Genomic DNA, 14,754 nt, shown 5'->3' on the forward strand with positions numbered 1-14,754 from the left:
CATGGTGAGAGAAGGTCTTAGTAAATGGCACCCCTTCCTTTTGTTCTGATGTGCAGAAGTCTGATGCTACCAGTATGCCATCAGAATGTAGCACCATTGACCTTCAGGATGCCTTTGGATGGTTACCTGAGATGGTTCCCAGAAAGGATCCAGAGAGATGTTTGCCCAAAGGTAAGTGGCAGTATTTCTGCATCTAGTTCATAGAATTTTTGGGTGGGATTTCTATTCTTCTTTGAAGCTTTGTGGTTTTAGCAGCTTTCATCATTCTACTTCTATTGGAGACAAAAACAATGAGAGGCACCCACTGATTCTTGGGGCGATTGTCAGGTCTAGGCAGAGAGGATTTCAGGAAATTCTTGCTTTAAGTAGGCTTCTCTCACATGGCCCAACATGCCAGGTAAACAGCCTAGAAAACTTTCTTAGAAAGCCCACTGGGCCAATATATCTGCCACTTTCTATGGTTCCCAGGGCGTTCAATGTCAGAGTATATTTGAGGTCATAGACTGAGAAGAGATCTTGGATGTTGTAGTCAAGATCTTTAGCTTAGAAGCCAGACTGCCTGAGCTCAAATTCTGGCCTCTCCATTTATGAACTGTGTGACTTGTTCAATTTATGTAAACTCTGTGTTTTATTTCTAAAAATGAGGGCAATAATTGTACCCAAAGCAAAGAGTTGTTGTGAGCATTAAATGAGTGAATATAAATCACTTAGAAGAGCATCTGGAACAAAAACAAGCAATCAATAAATGCAGCCTTTCCTAATTCCTTGAGTGGATATAGTGGCTTTTTCCTGTGGGCCTTTACTATTTCTTTTACTCGTTGTAGCGAACTTGTTTGCACTGATTTCCCCCATGAGGTCCTTAAAAACAAAAGCAGTGACTTCATCAGCATTGTATCTCTAGTGTAAGAGTAGAAGCTGACCCAGAAATGGGTTCAACAAGTGCTGATAAATAAATAAGTGACAATATATTGATGAATTAATCTAAAAAAGTGTAAGTTTAGGACTAAATTGGGTCCAGAAGAGCACAAATAATGTGTTTCAAACTCACATTCCAGGTTGTTTAACAGCTCCAGAGCTGGACAGGAGATGGATTAGGGATTTCCAGTAGATTACAGTTCTCCTGATTTATGTTTGCACTGGCCCTTGAGGTGTGCATAGGATGCCAACAGTGGAGATGAAAAAGAAAGGTGGTTTTATCAAAGAAGGGAGGGGTGGGATAAAATCCAGGAAAAAAAGGTAGTCTTTTAAGAAGGTAAACCTACTGATGTTCTTAGAGGAAGAAAAGAGGCAGAGTGAAGACAGCCCATAGTGGTTTAAGAAGATAAGGAAAGGAGCAGAATGTTATAATCATCATGAAGTAAGGATCTGCAGAATCTGTACAAGGGGAGGAAGAGAAAAGGTGGAAAGGGTGATGTGGTCTATGCTGAAGGCTTGTGTGTGTTGAGAGCAAATACTCAGCTCTTTGTAAACATCTTGACATTTGATCACATTCTTTCGTGTATGGCCTGAGTGCTTCACAAAGCCTGTGGCCATCCTACCTCATTCCCTGGAGTCCTCCAGGCATGATCTGTTTACAACAACCAAAAAAAAAAAAAATGTTGCATAACAACCACAAAACCTCAGTGGCATACAATGATAAACATGTGCCTGCAGGATTCAGCTGATCTTGGCTGGCTTCATTCCTGCAAGTGTTATCTAGCCTGGGCTTGACTGGGCATCGTGACTGTTCTCCACATTCTATCATCCTCCTTCCAGACCCAGTGGGGTAAACTGAATATGCTTTATTTTTATGGAGATGGCACAAGAGAGCGAGTGGAAAACATGCAAGGCTTTTCAAGGCCTGGGCTCAGAACTGGCACAGTGTGACTTCCATTCCACTTTATTGGCCAAAGCAAGTCACATGGCCAGGCAAGATTTAAGAGGTTAGGAAAAGACGCTCTACTTCTTTAATGGGAGCAACTGTAGGTCACATGGCAAGGGGTGTGAACACAGGGAGGGGTGAAGAGTTGCTTTTTAATGCAATTTATTACAGACACTAATGACAGTGCTACCATTAATTCCTTTCAGGCCTTGGTTGCTGCCTTCCACGCTGTAGCATAGACAAGAGAAAGTCTCCCTGGGTCGTTTGGTGGAACTTGCGGAAAACCTGCTACCAAATAGTGAAACACAGCTGGTTTGAGAGCTTTATTATCTTTGTGATTCTGCTGAGCAGTGGGGCACTGGTAAATCATCATGGTCTTGTGAAGACATTGGGCATCAGGGCAGCTGGGGAAGCTGCACTCTGACTTGACTTCTCATGGGGCTCTGAATGTGGGAGACCAGGCAGAAGTGGTCTCTGGTGCTGCTGGTTCCCACAGAGGGCAGGGTTTTGCACAACTTCTGAAGTCAGGCTCAACTGGGATATCCCCAAGCAAACATGCTTTATCTGTGTGGAAGAGTAACTCAAACCAGCACTTTAAAGTGGTCACTGGAGTTTTGTCCTTGATCATCTATCTCTCATTTTTGGAGGATTTCTAGACATTTTCACTGTATCCTACATAGTTCCTCCTCTAGACAGCAATGCTTCAACTCCTCCTGTTACCATAAACCATAGTGCTGTTTTCTAAAAGGTAAAATATTATGGGAGGGAGTTACAGGGACCAGATTTGGGTATAATAAGTTGCCTTGGTATTTTCCATTATTCATGATCCCTTGAAAGAAAGGGCAAGGAGGTACTGCTTTATAATCATGATCAAAGTGTGGTATGCGTCCCATGAGGTTTGGAAATAACTCTGAACCCATCAGCTTCCATAGCCATGGAGCCATCAACTCCTTTCTGCTCTCTTTCCAGACCTTCTGGTCCTTCCTGTCTCCCTTCCCTTCCTGCTAAGGGGATAGTGTCTTTTCTCTTATCACCTGCATATTTCTCCCTCTCCTTTTCTATTTTCTTTTTCTATTACATATCTTCCTTTAAAAAGACCATACAGTAATATGGAGCTAAATAATATGGAACCAAACTCTCTTCAGTTTGCCATAACAAACGTAAGTTTGTTATGGGAGTTTGATTCCGTATTACTAAACCCAGGAGTCTTGGGTTCTCCCCTACTAAGAGTGACAGAACATTTCACAGAGAGTCACTAGCAAGTGGAAAAGACAAGGAAATGTCTCACTCCTACACCCCATACCTTCTGGTTAGTGTTTTACACCTGTGTGATCTCTAGGTGAAAAGAGATGAATATATAACAGAGCCCACCGGGGACCGCGATCAACATACATCATTCGTCTACTTACTACAATGTCAATTATTCTTTAACCAGAACAGCAGATTTCTCTAAAAGCATCCCAGGGAATTCCCTTGATCAATTTTTATCATTAATCTTTCATCTAGGGTTAACTGTGCACTTTCTGGTGACTACATTTTCACTGGCTGTCCACTCTGATTCAAGTGGTAGAATTTCTTGTATTTATTCCACAAATGATTCTTATAACAGGCAGTGGGAAAGCAGCAATGTTGTCAAAAGGCCACAGCAAAAATGCCCCATGGTGCCATAAAAAGAAAGTTTATGATCAGAAATGTAGAAGAGGGCAAACAACCCCAGTTCTCACCTGCCTTCAGAAAGGCAGGTGTAGGCTGGGCAGAGCAAGGCTGAATACACAATGCAGAGGGTGCCAGGAGAAGGACCCAGCCCCTGTTTCTCTGTACATATTCGTAGAGAATGAGTGCAAGAGACATCAAGTCCTTTGCCACTATATGTGTCTATCAGCAGCAGCAGCATCACCTGGCAGCTTGTTAGAAATGCAGAGTAGTACATTGTAACAAGCAGTGCATTGTAACAAGTTCCCTAGGTGATTTGGGGTTCATTAGAGTTTGAGACACTCTGGTCTAGGCAACTATGTAATAATAAGAGATTCCTAGGTCAGAAAATGGCCTAGATATGATATGGAAGCCTCTGAAACTCAGTTGCAAGTTTAAGTCTGCTCATCCGTGGAGCTGACTCAGATCTGCTGAGCCAGCTTACTGTTAAGCTTCCCAAATAGGGGAGGAAATGAGCACCCAGTACTATTCAGATTTGTCTATCCTCAAGAGGCAAACAAACAGATATGTCACTGACCTCCAGGATCTTGAAGTCTAGTAGGAAAGATAGATGGAGCGATTAGAGACCAGAAAGTATAGACCAAGATAGATAGGACAATTAAGTGACCTACTCAGGGAAGCAGTGGGTGGCATGAAAGCATGTAGGATGGGGACCTAACCCAGTCCTTCTGGGACAGGACAGTTCCCTATAGAAAATATCAGCTGCACTGAAATCTTAATGCTGAAGAGGAGGTGAAAGAGCAGAGGATGAGATAGAGGGCCTTCTCCAGTCAAAAACCCACTTGGCAGTTGGAAGTGAGACTTTTACTCTTTTGCATTCTTTTTTTACCCCAGGACTATGGGGCTGTGGGCTTACCTTTGTCTCCAGCAGCGAGGTTGATTCCCTTCCTGCCTTCAATGTTGGCCCAAATTTCATGGACAGCTTTAGTACCAGGCCGTCTTCCTTTCTTTCATTCTCAGAAACTCTGTAAAGGCCAAAAGGACAGCTTATACCCTAGTTATATAGACCCTGTAGATCCACATACACTTTGAGTGAAGGAAGTGTTTGAATGTAGCATTAAAAAGGATCTCTCTGAAAGTCAGGATCTCTTTTTCATAATCACACATAACAATGGTTAACATTCAAAGTAATTTACACTGGGAGCTTTAGCCCAGAGTGTTCCAAATTTTATATGTCATGGCACACATACAAAATGACACTATTTGTAGGGAATGCTACGGTAAATGCATAAGGCTGTTTGTAGGGAGAGGGGCCTCAGGGTTCGCAGGATTTAGAGGGTGGGCTAAGGCACTTGGACTTAATGTTATAAGTAATAAAGAGACACTGAATTAATCCGCCAAGGTAATTGGGAGGATGAGAAATGGTCTATGACACTGGGTGGTCCTGGAAATGTTGACAAGACATTTGGCAGGAGTTGAAAGGATGAAGTCCAGGAAACAAAGTGCTGATCCATTAGGAAGATGTTTTAATATACAGCGGCCAGTAAGAAGAAGCTGAGAAACTACTGTGACAACAGAAGAAAGAGGACTTTCCTTCTTCCATTTTTACTTACTCAAGGAATAGATTCCATTGGAAAAGGTTAGCTTTAATGTCTTTTGAGCAAAACCTCATTTTACCAAGAGAGACACCAGTTTTTATTCACATAAGGAAGGAAAACAAAAAGTGAAGTTACCCAAAAGTTCTTTGCAAATGTTCAACCTGGCCTATGGCTGTTCCTTTTCATTTCAGATATTTGAAGATGTTCACCTTGAGAAACGACCCAAAATCCAAGAATTACTAAAGTGTACTGACTTTATTTTTACATATATTTTTATCCTGGAGATGGTACTAAAATGGGTAGCCTTCGGATTTGGAAAGTATTTCACCAGTGCCTGGTGCTGCCTTGATTTCATCATTGTGATTGTAAGTTTACTATCTCTGTGTCCCACACAGGCCGGGGTGGTGGTTGACGCAGGGATTACTATCTCTGTGTCCCACACGGGCCGGGGTGGTGGTTGACGCGGGGATTACTATCTCTGTGTCCCACACAGGCCGGGGTGGTGGTTGACGCGGGGATTACTATCTCTGTGTCCCACACAGGCCGGGGTGGTGGTTGACGCAGGGATTACTATCTCTGTGTCCCACACGGGCCGGGGTGGTGATTGATGCAGGGATCATATGGCGTTGCTTTTCCTTTGTGTCTTGTATGGATGTCTGTCCAAAACAGTGTTTCTTGTTATCATTGCCTCTTCACAATACTTACAAGTAGTTGTCATTTTTCTATCAGCGGTTTAGCCTTTCCTAGGTCCCACTCATCACACACTGCACTTTATATGCTCACCACTCCAGCCTTTCCCATGATGGGATTCATTCACTTCTCTCCATAAGCACTGTTTATGTATAATATATACCTAAAGTCACTTTCAGTATCCTTGATGTTTTTCTTCTTCCAATTTTCTATTTCTTTTCAAGACTTCTCAAAGCTGGTCAGCAGCCAACAGACTAGGCTAATATTCATCTTAATTGTCAAGCAACATAAGAGGATTGCTTGCATACAGTCTCTCATTTACTATGCATGACAGGGTTCTGAGTTAAGCAGCATTATATGACACCTCCCACACTGTATACAAGGAAACCTGAAGCTCAGAGGATTAGCAATTTGTTTCATGTCATAGGGCTGGTAAGTGGTGAAATTGAAATTCACATGTATATCTGTATGACACAAAAGCTAATAATAGTATTAGTGGATTACATTTATTGAGTGCTTTCTCTGTACCAAGTATTCTTCCATATGCTACAAATGCCTTTGCTCTTTTAGTTATCACAGCCTCTCTTTGTGGCAGGTACTACTATTTTTGTATATTCAGAGGAAGAAAGTAAGTCATAGAGAGGCTAAGAAACATGTTCAGGATTGCACAGCTAGAAGTGGTGGAGGTGAGATACAAACCTAGTAAGCCACACTCCAAAGAAGCTCTTGATTAAACATTACATCCTTTTTTTAGATTAATTTTATTTTTATTGATACATAGTAGATGGACATATTTTCAGTATACATGTGATTATGTAATACCTTTACACAATTAAACGTGGTAGAACCTAGTAAGTCTCACTCCAAGGCCCTTGACTTTAACATTACTTTCTTTCCATCAAGATATCATTAGTTAAACTTTGTCCCTGCTATGCAAGGAAGCAGATAAGGCAAATGCATAAGCATAAACTATGTGGTCAGCGAACCCCACTGGAGAACTTTAATGTTGTTGGTTAGCACAAGTAGATCATGTGTTTATTTAATGTGCACACCAACATTCTGAGTTAATCAGTATTGCATGACATCTACCACATTGCAAACAAAACCAGAAGCTCAGAGGCAAGGAAACAGAAGCTCACTGTGGTTCAGGCATTTTAGAAAGGCATCAATGTCATAGAAACTCCAACAGGATTCAAAGATGGGAATAAAACCATCTGCATATTTGTCAGTCCTATTAATTTCTAGAGTGCAAATAACTCTGTATCCATTATCTTAATAGATTATGGTTAAAAAACCTATAAACTATATGAACAGATGATTGTTATCTCTATTATAGGGATCTGTGGTTTACTGGTTACAAGCCCTACCCTTAGGAGCCTGGGTCCTAAAGCTAATCAGTCTACCCTCTTTTTGTGTAACCTTAAGGAAAAATTTCCTCTCATTTAACAATAATTTTTTCATGGGTAAAAATGAAGATGTGGACTATAAATTGCCCAAATAGACTGAATACAAAATAGGAAACTAGTGATAGTTTCACTAGAAATCTAGTGATACCCATTAAAAATATCAGAACAGTAGTCCAAAGCCACACTGTCAAAAAAGGGTACCAGGCCAAGATGGGTGGATTTGTTTATTATTTATTATATTTCAATAGGTTTTTGGGGAACAGGTGGTGTTTGGTTACATGAATAATTTATTTATTGGTGATTTCTGAGATTTTGGTGCCCCATTGCCTGAGCAGTGTACACTGTATCCAGTGTAATCTTTTATCCCTCACACCCTCCTTTCCCCTGAGTCCCCAAAGTCCATTGCATTATTCTTATCCCTTTGTGTCCTTATATCTTAGGTCCCTCTTATGAGTGAGAAAATACAATATTTGGTTTTCCATTTCTGAGTTCTTCACTTAGAATAATAGTCTCCAATTTCATCCAGGTTGCTGCAAATGCCATTATTTTTGTCCTTTTTATGGTTGAGTAGTATTCCATGGTGTGTGTGTGTGTATATATATATATGTGTGTGTATGTATATATGTGTGTGTGTGTGTGTATATAATGTGGTATACATATAGTGTGTGTGTATACTATATATATATATGGTGTGTGTGTGTGTATATATATATAGTGTGTGTGTATGTACATATATCTATACACACACATACATACACACCATATTTTCTTTATCCACTAGTTGATTGACAGGCATTTGGGCTGAATGCATATTTTTGCAATTGTGAATTATGCTGCTATAAACATGCATGTGCAAGTGTCTTTTTCATATAATGACTTATTTTCTTCTGGGTAGATACACAGTAGTAGGATTGCTGGATCAAATGGCAGATTTACTTTTAGTTCTTTAAGGAGTCTCCACATTGTTTCCCATAGTGATTGTACTAGTTTAACATTGATCCAATTAAAATTCACGTCCATTTTTAAATTTTTTCAATTCACTGTAAAGAGCCTTGTTATGGCAATTGACTACCATAACAAATTTCAACTGACCACCATAACAAGATTCTTTACTGTTAATTCCCTCTACGAATCCACCTCCTGCCCCCACTCCAATCCAGGATCCAACTCAGGACCCCACATTATGTATTATTGTTATATCTCTTTGGTTTCCTTTAATTCACAACAATTTCTCAGATGTTCTTTGTCTTTCATTAAACAAATAATGTGAATGCATTGTTCCCACCTTTGTGGACTGTAGCTTTTGTAGGTAAGAGAAGAATGGGCTTTCCAGCTGGACACCAAGTCAGGTGCATTATGGGGGCTTCTCTACCCGTCAGGTCTCTGTGACCAGCCTCATTAACTTAAAGGAATTGAAGTCTTTCCGGACTCTGCGAGCACTGAGGCCTCTTCGTGCGCTGTCCCAGTTTGAAGGAATGAAGGTACATTCTGCAGAAGGATGGGTGTAAGTTCAGTTAACAGGGAAAGATGGAGAGACCAGATGCTTTTTTTGAGCTGAGATTTCTTTAAATTGCTGACCTTTTCCTGGGTTACTTCCTAGGCTGCCTAGTGCTTAGAATTTGAGAGGTAGAGAAAAGCCTAAGATACACATTCGACCCTAAAAGCTTCTGTGACAGCCAAGATGAGCTCTGACTCCCCTTCAGAGCGCTGGGGTAGGTGTTCCTAAGTCTCTAACACTGTCATCACTGGGCACTTCTCAAGGTATCCTCAGTGGTAACAGAGAGGACCCATTATATAGGGAGCTGAGCGCAGGGCTGGTCATAGGGGTGGGGTGCAGGTATGTGGAGATTAAGAGATTCAGCCCTGCACATCAGGCAGGCCCATCCCAAGAAGTCAAGCCAGATGCATCCTACCCGTCTGTTTCGGTTTCCTTTGCTTCTGTTTCCATAAGGTGGTGGTCAATGCTCTCATAGGCGCCATACCTGCCATTCTGAATGTTTTGCTTGTCTGCCTCATTTTCTGGCTCATATTTTGTATCCTGGGAGTACACTTCTTTTGTGGAAAATTTTGGAGATGCATTAATGGAACAGACTCAGTTATAAATTATACCATAGTACCGAATAAAAGTCAATGCGAAAGTGGCAATTTCTCTTGGCTCAACCAGAAAGTCAACTTTGACGACGTGGGAAATGCTTACCTCGCTCTGCTGCAAGTGGTAAGTACAGTCAGTATGTTTTTCACTCTGAAGAGAAAAAACTTCAGAGAATCATACATTGTTTCTCAGCTAATAAAAATGCAGTGACTCCATTATGATAATAGAAGCGCATCCTGATTCCTCACGTGGAAGCCAATGCTTTCTGGAATTGTCCTCTCCTGAGCATCGGCAGCTTCATTGACTACTGAGCCTCAGCTTCCTAGTGATGCCCCTTTAAGGATCTGTACATCCCACCTTGTCCTGTGTGGCACCTTGCCGGCTCTCCACAGCTGCTCTCCAGGCAGAGAGGAGTGGAGCCTCAGGTATAGGTCATGACACTTTGAACAGTTCCTTGTTTAAACCACAGATGCCAGGTCTTGAACAGGCAGTGCAGATAGATACGGCATCAGAAAAGAACCCTTGGCCAGGCTCTTCTCAGCAGTTAGGTCACAGCCTCAGCTTCTCTGGTAACTTTTAAGGTGGACACTTCTTGTTTTTAAATTTTGTATCTTGTACAAATGAAGAAGAAGAAAAAGTCCAAGACACATATCCTTGAATTCCCTTCTACTGTTCTTTTATTTGAGCATTCTGTCCTAGAAGGTTGGGGTATCCTATATTCAGCCCACTGGGCTTCACCTGCTTTTCCATGCCATGTATCTGTCACTGGCAAGTCTACACTTGTATTATTCATGTTTTTCTGCTTTTGTTGCAGGCAACATTTAAGGGGTGGATGGACATTATACATGCAGCTGTTGATTCCAGAGGTGTGAGTCTGTGTTCTACCATGTTCTGGAGTGTTAGGGTCAAGTCAGAGATATCATGACTACATGGACAGTCCAGAACTTCTGGCATGATAGTTCTAGCAGCCAGGTTTCTCTGCCTTGTTTTCTTTGGAGCAAAACACTATGAAATACCACTGCCTGATACAAAGGGTTCTTATGCATCCTCTAATGAGTATCTGACACCCCAGTATTCTCTGAAGTCCAGTCCTCTTTCTCCATGGTGGCCAGGGAAAAACCACTCATGTAGGAGGTGGAGCTAGAAGTGGCAGAATCCCAGGATGCTTTGATTTTCCTTTTACCTCTTCTCCAAATGGGTGGACAGGCAGAAACCAAATTCAAAGGGTACCTGTCTTAGACTGTGGGAAACCTTAAGACTTCACTAGATTTGCAAGGGAGACCCTCCCATGGCTCCTGACTCTTTAGTGATGGCCAACTGTTGAATTTCAGTTAAAGAAAATATAATCATGGATTCCCAAAGTTGGACATGTACTGAGTAATCTAGCCTAGTTTCTATTTTCCAGCTTGGAAAGTTGAGGGATAAAAAGAAAGAGTTGCCCAAAGCCATAGAGTGAGTAGACGGTTGACTCAAGAATTGAGTCAATGGCAGAAATTACTGTTTTCTCTTATAGCACATGTGTGTGTCTTGATCTATTTGGGAGTCTGCAGAGTTGATGCCTAACACATAAACAGTATTCAGTACCTTTGAGCTGGTACAGACTGAGTATCCCTTATCTGAAATGCTTGGGACCAGATGTGTTTCAGATTTTGGATTTTGTAAGATTTGGGAATGTTTGTGTGATACTTACAGTTGAGCATCCCTGACGTGAAACTCCAAAATGCCAGCGTGAACATTTCCTTTGAGCATGACCTTTGCGTGTTATGTCAGCACTCAAAAAGCTTCAGATTTTGGAGCATTTGAGACTTTGGATTTTCAGATTAGGGATGCTCTACCTGTAGTAACAGTGGAAGTGGTTTGAGTAGTGTTATAGCAGCATTGAGGGATGAGAATTAATCTTTATGGCCATTCCAGTTCTCATTATAAATTCATAGATTGTCATTATAAGTTAATATACAGATGGTACATAGCAACAAATCTGAGTTTGCTTACTTCTGGGTGTGTTAATAAAATCAACTTTCTGGAAAGGTGAAGCCAACAGTAGATACTTCACTGTTTATAACAATTGTAGTTTACATTGTAATATTTATATATACAATGTGATTTTATAATTATATACACAACACAATTTTACAATTACAATTTATAGCAAAGGAACTATTAAAAAAATACCAATGTACTCATTTCTTTTGTCTTTTTGAGTACATGACCTTCACTCTAGTTTGCCTTTGACATTCATCTGCCCTGAGGTGGAGATGGGGAGCGGAGAGGAAAGCTTTTGCAGATGTACAGTAGACAGGGTGTGTGGCTTACAAATGCTCCCAGAGTGAGGGATCGGTGGGTGGAAGTGTGTGGAGGGGTGCCTGTTTTGATGCCAGTCCTGATATGTACTAGTTGTTGTATGCTGGCTTCTAGCTTCATGACTCTTGTCTATGTAGTCACCAAGCACCCTCCTGGCCTCAAATATTAAAGCTGTGGTTGGTGAAACTGTGGGCATTCTCCCCATCGTCTCCTCCTGGCCTTAAATACTGGTTCTCTGCCATATCCTCCACATGGTCTCTGGCAGTCTACTCCCATCCCTTGCTACAAGGCCCAACACGACAGGTCCATGGCTATCAGCTCCGTGTCCAAGCCACATGAGAACTGAGAGGTTTAAGAGACTTCTCTCTGTTCAATTATGTTACTCTCATCTCTTAAGTCAGCCTGCCTGCCGAGTATATATCTCAGGCCGTCCCATTAGTAATTTCCTTCCAGAACAATATGGAAATAAAGCAAGAATACCCTCTTTGCCCTCCATGTTTCCCTCAATTTACTGGATCCCAGCCCCTCTCTCCATACCCAGAGAGGGATAATCAGGACACACATCCTGTAGCTCTGTTTTTCTGTCTCTGTTTCTTTTTCCTACATTTCCCTGTGGAAAAATTGGGTGAGCTTTGATCTTTCCTCTTCTTGTCTATACCTCCCTCCAATAAAATGCTTCACCTTCAAATGCTTGATATAACAAAGAGAGACATGAAGGAGTGTACACATTCCTATATCTCAAAGCAAAAACCTAACTTGCAAGACTGTTAGCCCACTTAGAAATTTTATTTTAAATGTCCACTGCTGAATATTCTTTCCATTACATTGTTTCTGGTCGAATGTCTACCTTTTGTTCAAATAGATGGATGCCTCAAGCAAACCCGGACTAACGTCAGATAGTCTTAATAGCAAAAGAGAAAAATAATATTTTCAAATAATTACCTTCATGACACCAGTCTACATTGTGAATGTTGAATAACAGATATTGTAAATACATTCAACATTAATCGGAGCTATCAACACTTATTTCTTTGATGTGATAGAGGGAAAAAAGTGAAATCCTTTTACTACCTGCCTGAAAGTGCTTGAAGCCAATAACAAGGCAAAGAACTTGGATGAAAGGGTTCTCAGATGATTTTGGCCGTACCTTGGACTAGGAGAGCTTGCTTGGAGTCAATTTGTGTCCATTTTTAGAGCTTGATCATTCATTCATTCATTTAGATATTTATTCCATGTGTGTAAAAAATCTACATGTCAGAAGGTATGCTAGGCACTAGGAAGTTAAGAGTGAAAGGATGTAACCACAGATTAAATAAAACAGTGGGCTCTAGATGGGGGACATAGGAGTTCAGCAACAGTTAGTAGTTCAGTCACCTCTGCCCAAGGTGAGCATGCCCCTCCTCTGGTGGCCTCACCTCCAATCAGGTTCCCTCCAATTACATATCCATATGGACATTCCATATGAATGACTTAAAAAAGACAAATGTGATTATGCCACTCCTCTCCCTTACGATCCCTCAATTATTCTCCTTTGCTTAGAAGAAAAAGCCCAGTTTTCCACCACTCCAGGCCCTGCCACATGCCATCACTCAAGCTGAGCTGGGAAAACTGAAAGAAGGGCTCCCAACAGGGGCCATGGCTGTTAGGAAGAGGCTATGTCGTCAGTGTTGCTGCGAAGAAACACCTTGGTCTTCTAGATAAGGCAGTCAGAATGCTTATATTTTTCTCCAGTAATTGTTTTCTTCTCTTATTAAAAACAATTTCTACCAGAAAGAACAGCAGCCAGCGTTTGAGAGCAGTTCACTCAGTTACATTTACTTCGTAGTCTTTATCATCTTTGGCTCATTCTTCACCCTGAATCTCTTCATTGGTGTTATTATTGACAACTTCAACCAACAGCAGAAAAAGATAAGTATGCGGGGTGCCTTGATTTGGTAATTTCATCTCTGTCCTCCAAAGGCATTAATAAAACGTAATTCTGGTCTAGAATATTATACAAAGTAGCCTTTATGATCTGCACGATAACAAAGAAGAAGCTTCCCATGTCTGCCTGGAGATAATTCTTAAAGATGAGGCTGAAAGAAGACTGAAAACATCTGGGTTTCATTAAGTCATTGCTTTTATTCTTTTTTACCTTCTTAATCAATGGACATTGTTACTATTGAGATTAAGCCCATTAATAATTGAACCCTAATAGAACAACAACCACCAGGATTAGTATGTATTAAATATGACACTACAGTCGTATTTTAATAACCTTTCAAATGCACTTTATTATCCACTATAAAAATAATATACTCTCCTTTTTCAGCAAATATGTCCTGGCCCCCAGCATCCAAGCCTCAGCAGATCTATCCATCCTTCTTGGAAAGAAGATGATTAGGGAAGAGACAGGGCTAGGGAGGTTTTTTACTCATGCCTGTAATCAACACATATTTATTTTGCTGATTCTAAAATCCACAGGAGATTTGTAATGAATGTGGAAAATTAAGGAAGATAAAAAGAAAATTTAAATCACCCTAAGGTGGCCACCAAATGATAACCACTTTAGACAGTGCCTCTTATAATTTTGGTATAATCCATTTCAGTCACTTTGTATTACTTTTACACAGAATTAATTTATATTTTAAATTTTGTAGTTTTGACCTCATTAGTTATAAGTTTATGTCATAAAATTACCTTTGCTATAAGAATCCTCAGGACCCCTTGCCAGATATGGTGGCTCATGTCTGTAATCCCAGCACTTTGGGAGGCTAAGGCGGGCAGATCACTTGAGGTCAGGAGTTCAAGACCAGCCTGGCCAACAGGGTGAAACCCAGTCTCTACTAAAAATACAAAAAATTTAGCCAGGTGTGGTGGTGCACGCCTGTAATCCCAGCTACTCAGGAGGCTGAGGCAGGAGAATCGCTTGAACCTGGGAGGTGGAGGTTGCAGTAAGCTGAGATCATACCACTGCACTCCAGACTGGGTAACAGAGTGAGACTCCATCTCAAAAAAAAGAATTCTCAGGGCTGAATTACATTGCGTATTATGGATCGACTATAATTTATCCTGATCATTCCTCTCTTTCTTGGACATTTATAGGTTGTTTTAAAATTTTTTGCTCTTCTAAAACAATTATGACCATTTACAAAATTCTGTGTATCTCTATTT

The 14,754-nt window shown here is 40.9% G+C and overlaps 1 protein-coding gene across 1 annotated transcript in view; it reads left to right on the forward strand.

Annotated features, from left to right (window-relative positions):
* Window positions 1-14,754, forward strand: part of SCN11A (sodium voltage-gated channel alpha subunit 11) — a 92,247-nt gene that overhangs the window by 55,455 nt on the left and 22,038 nt on the right. Inside the window, exons 17-23 of the mRNA XM_012455648.3 lie at window positions 57-171; window positions 2,068-2,222; window positions 5,304-5,477; window positions 8,588-8,689; window positions 9,160-9,423; window positions 10,115-10,168; window positions 13,372-13,513. Coding sequence (XP_012311071.2) covers window positions 57-171; window positions 2,068-2,222; window positions 5,304-5,477; window positions 8,588-8,689; window positions 9,160-9,423; window positions 10,115-10,168; window positions 13,372-13,513 — 1,006 coding nt within the window. The remainder of the gene's footprint in view (window positions 1-56; window positions 172-2,067; window positions 2,223-5,303; window positions 5,478-8,587; window positions 8,690-9,159; window positions 9,424-10,114; window positions 10,169-13,371; window positions 13,514-14,754) is intronic.

The sequence above is a fragment of the Aotus nancymaae genome, unplaced genomic scaffold (assembly GCF_030222135.1).
Source record: "Aotus nancymaae isolate 86718 unplaced genomic scaffold, 86718_ANA_hifiasm-v0.15.2.pri h1tg000038l, whole genome shotgun sequence".
NCBI lineage: Eukaryota > Metazoa > Chordata > Mammalia > Primates > Aotidae > Aotus > Aotus nancymaae.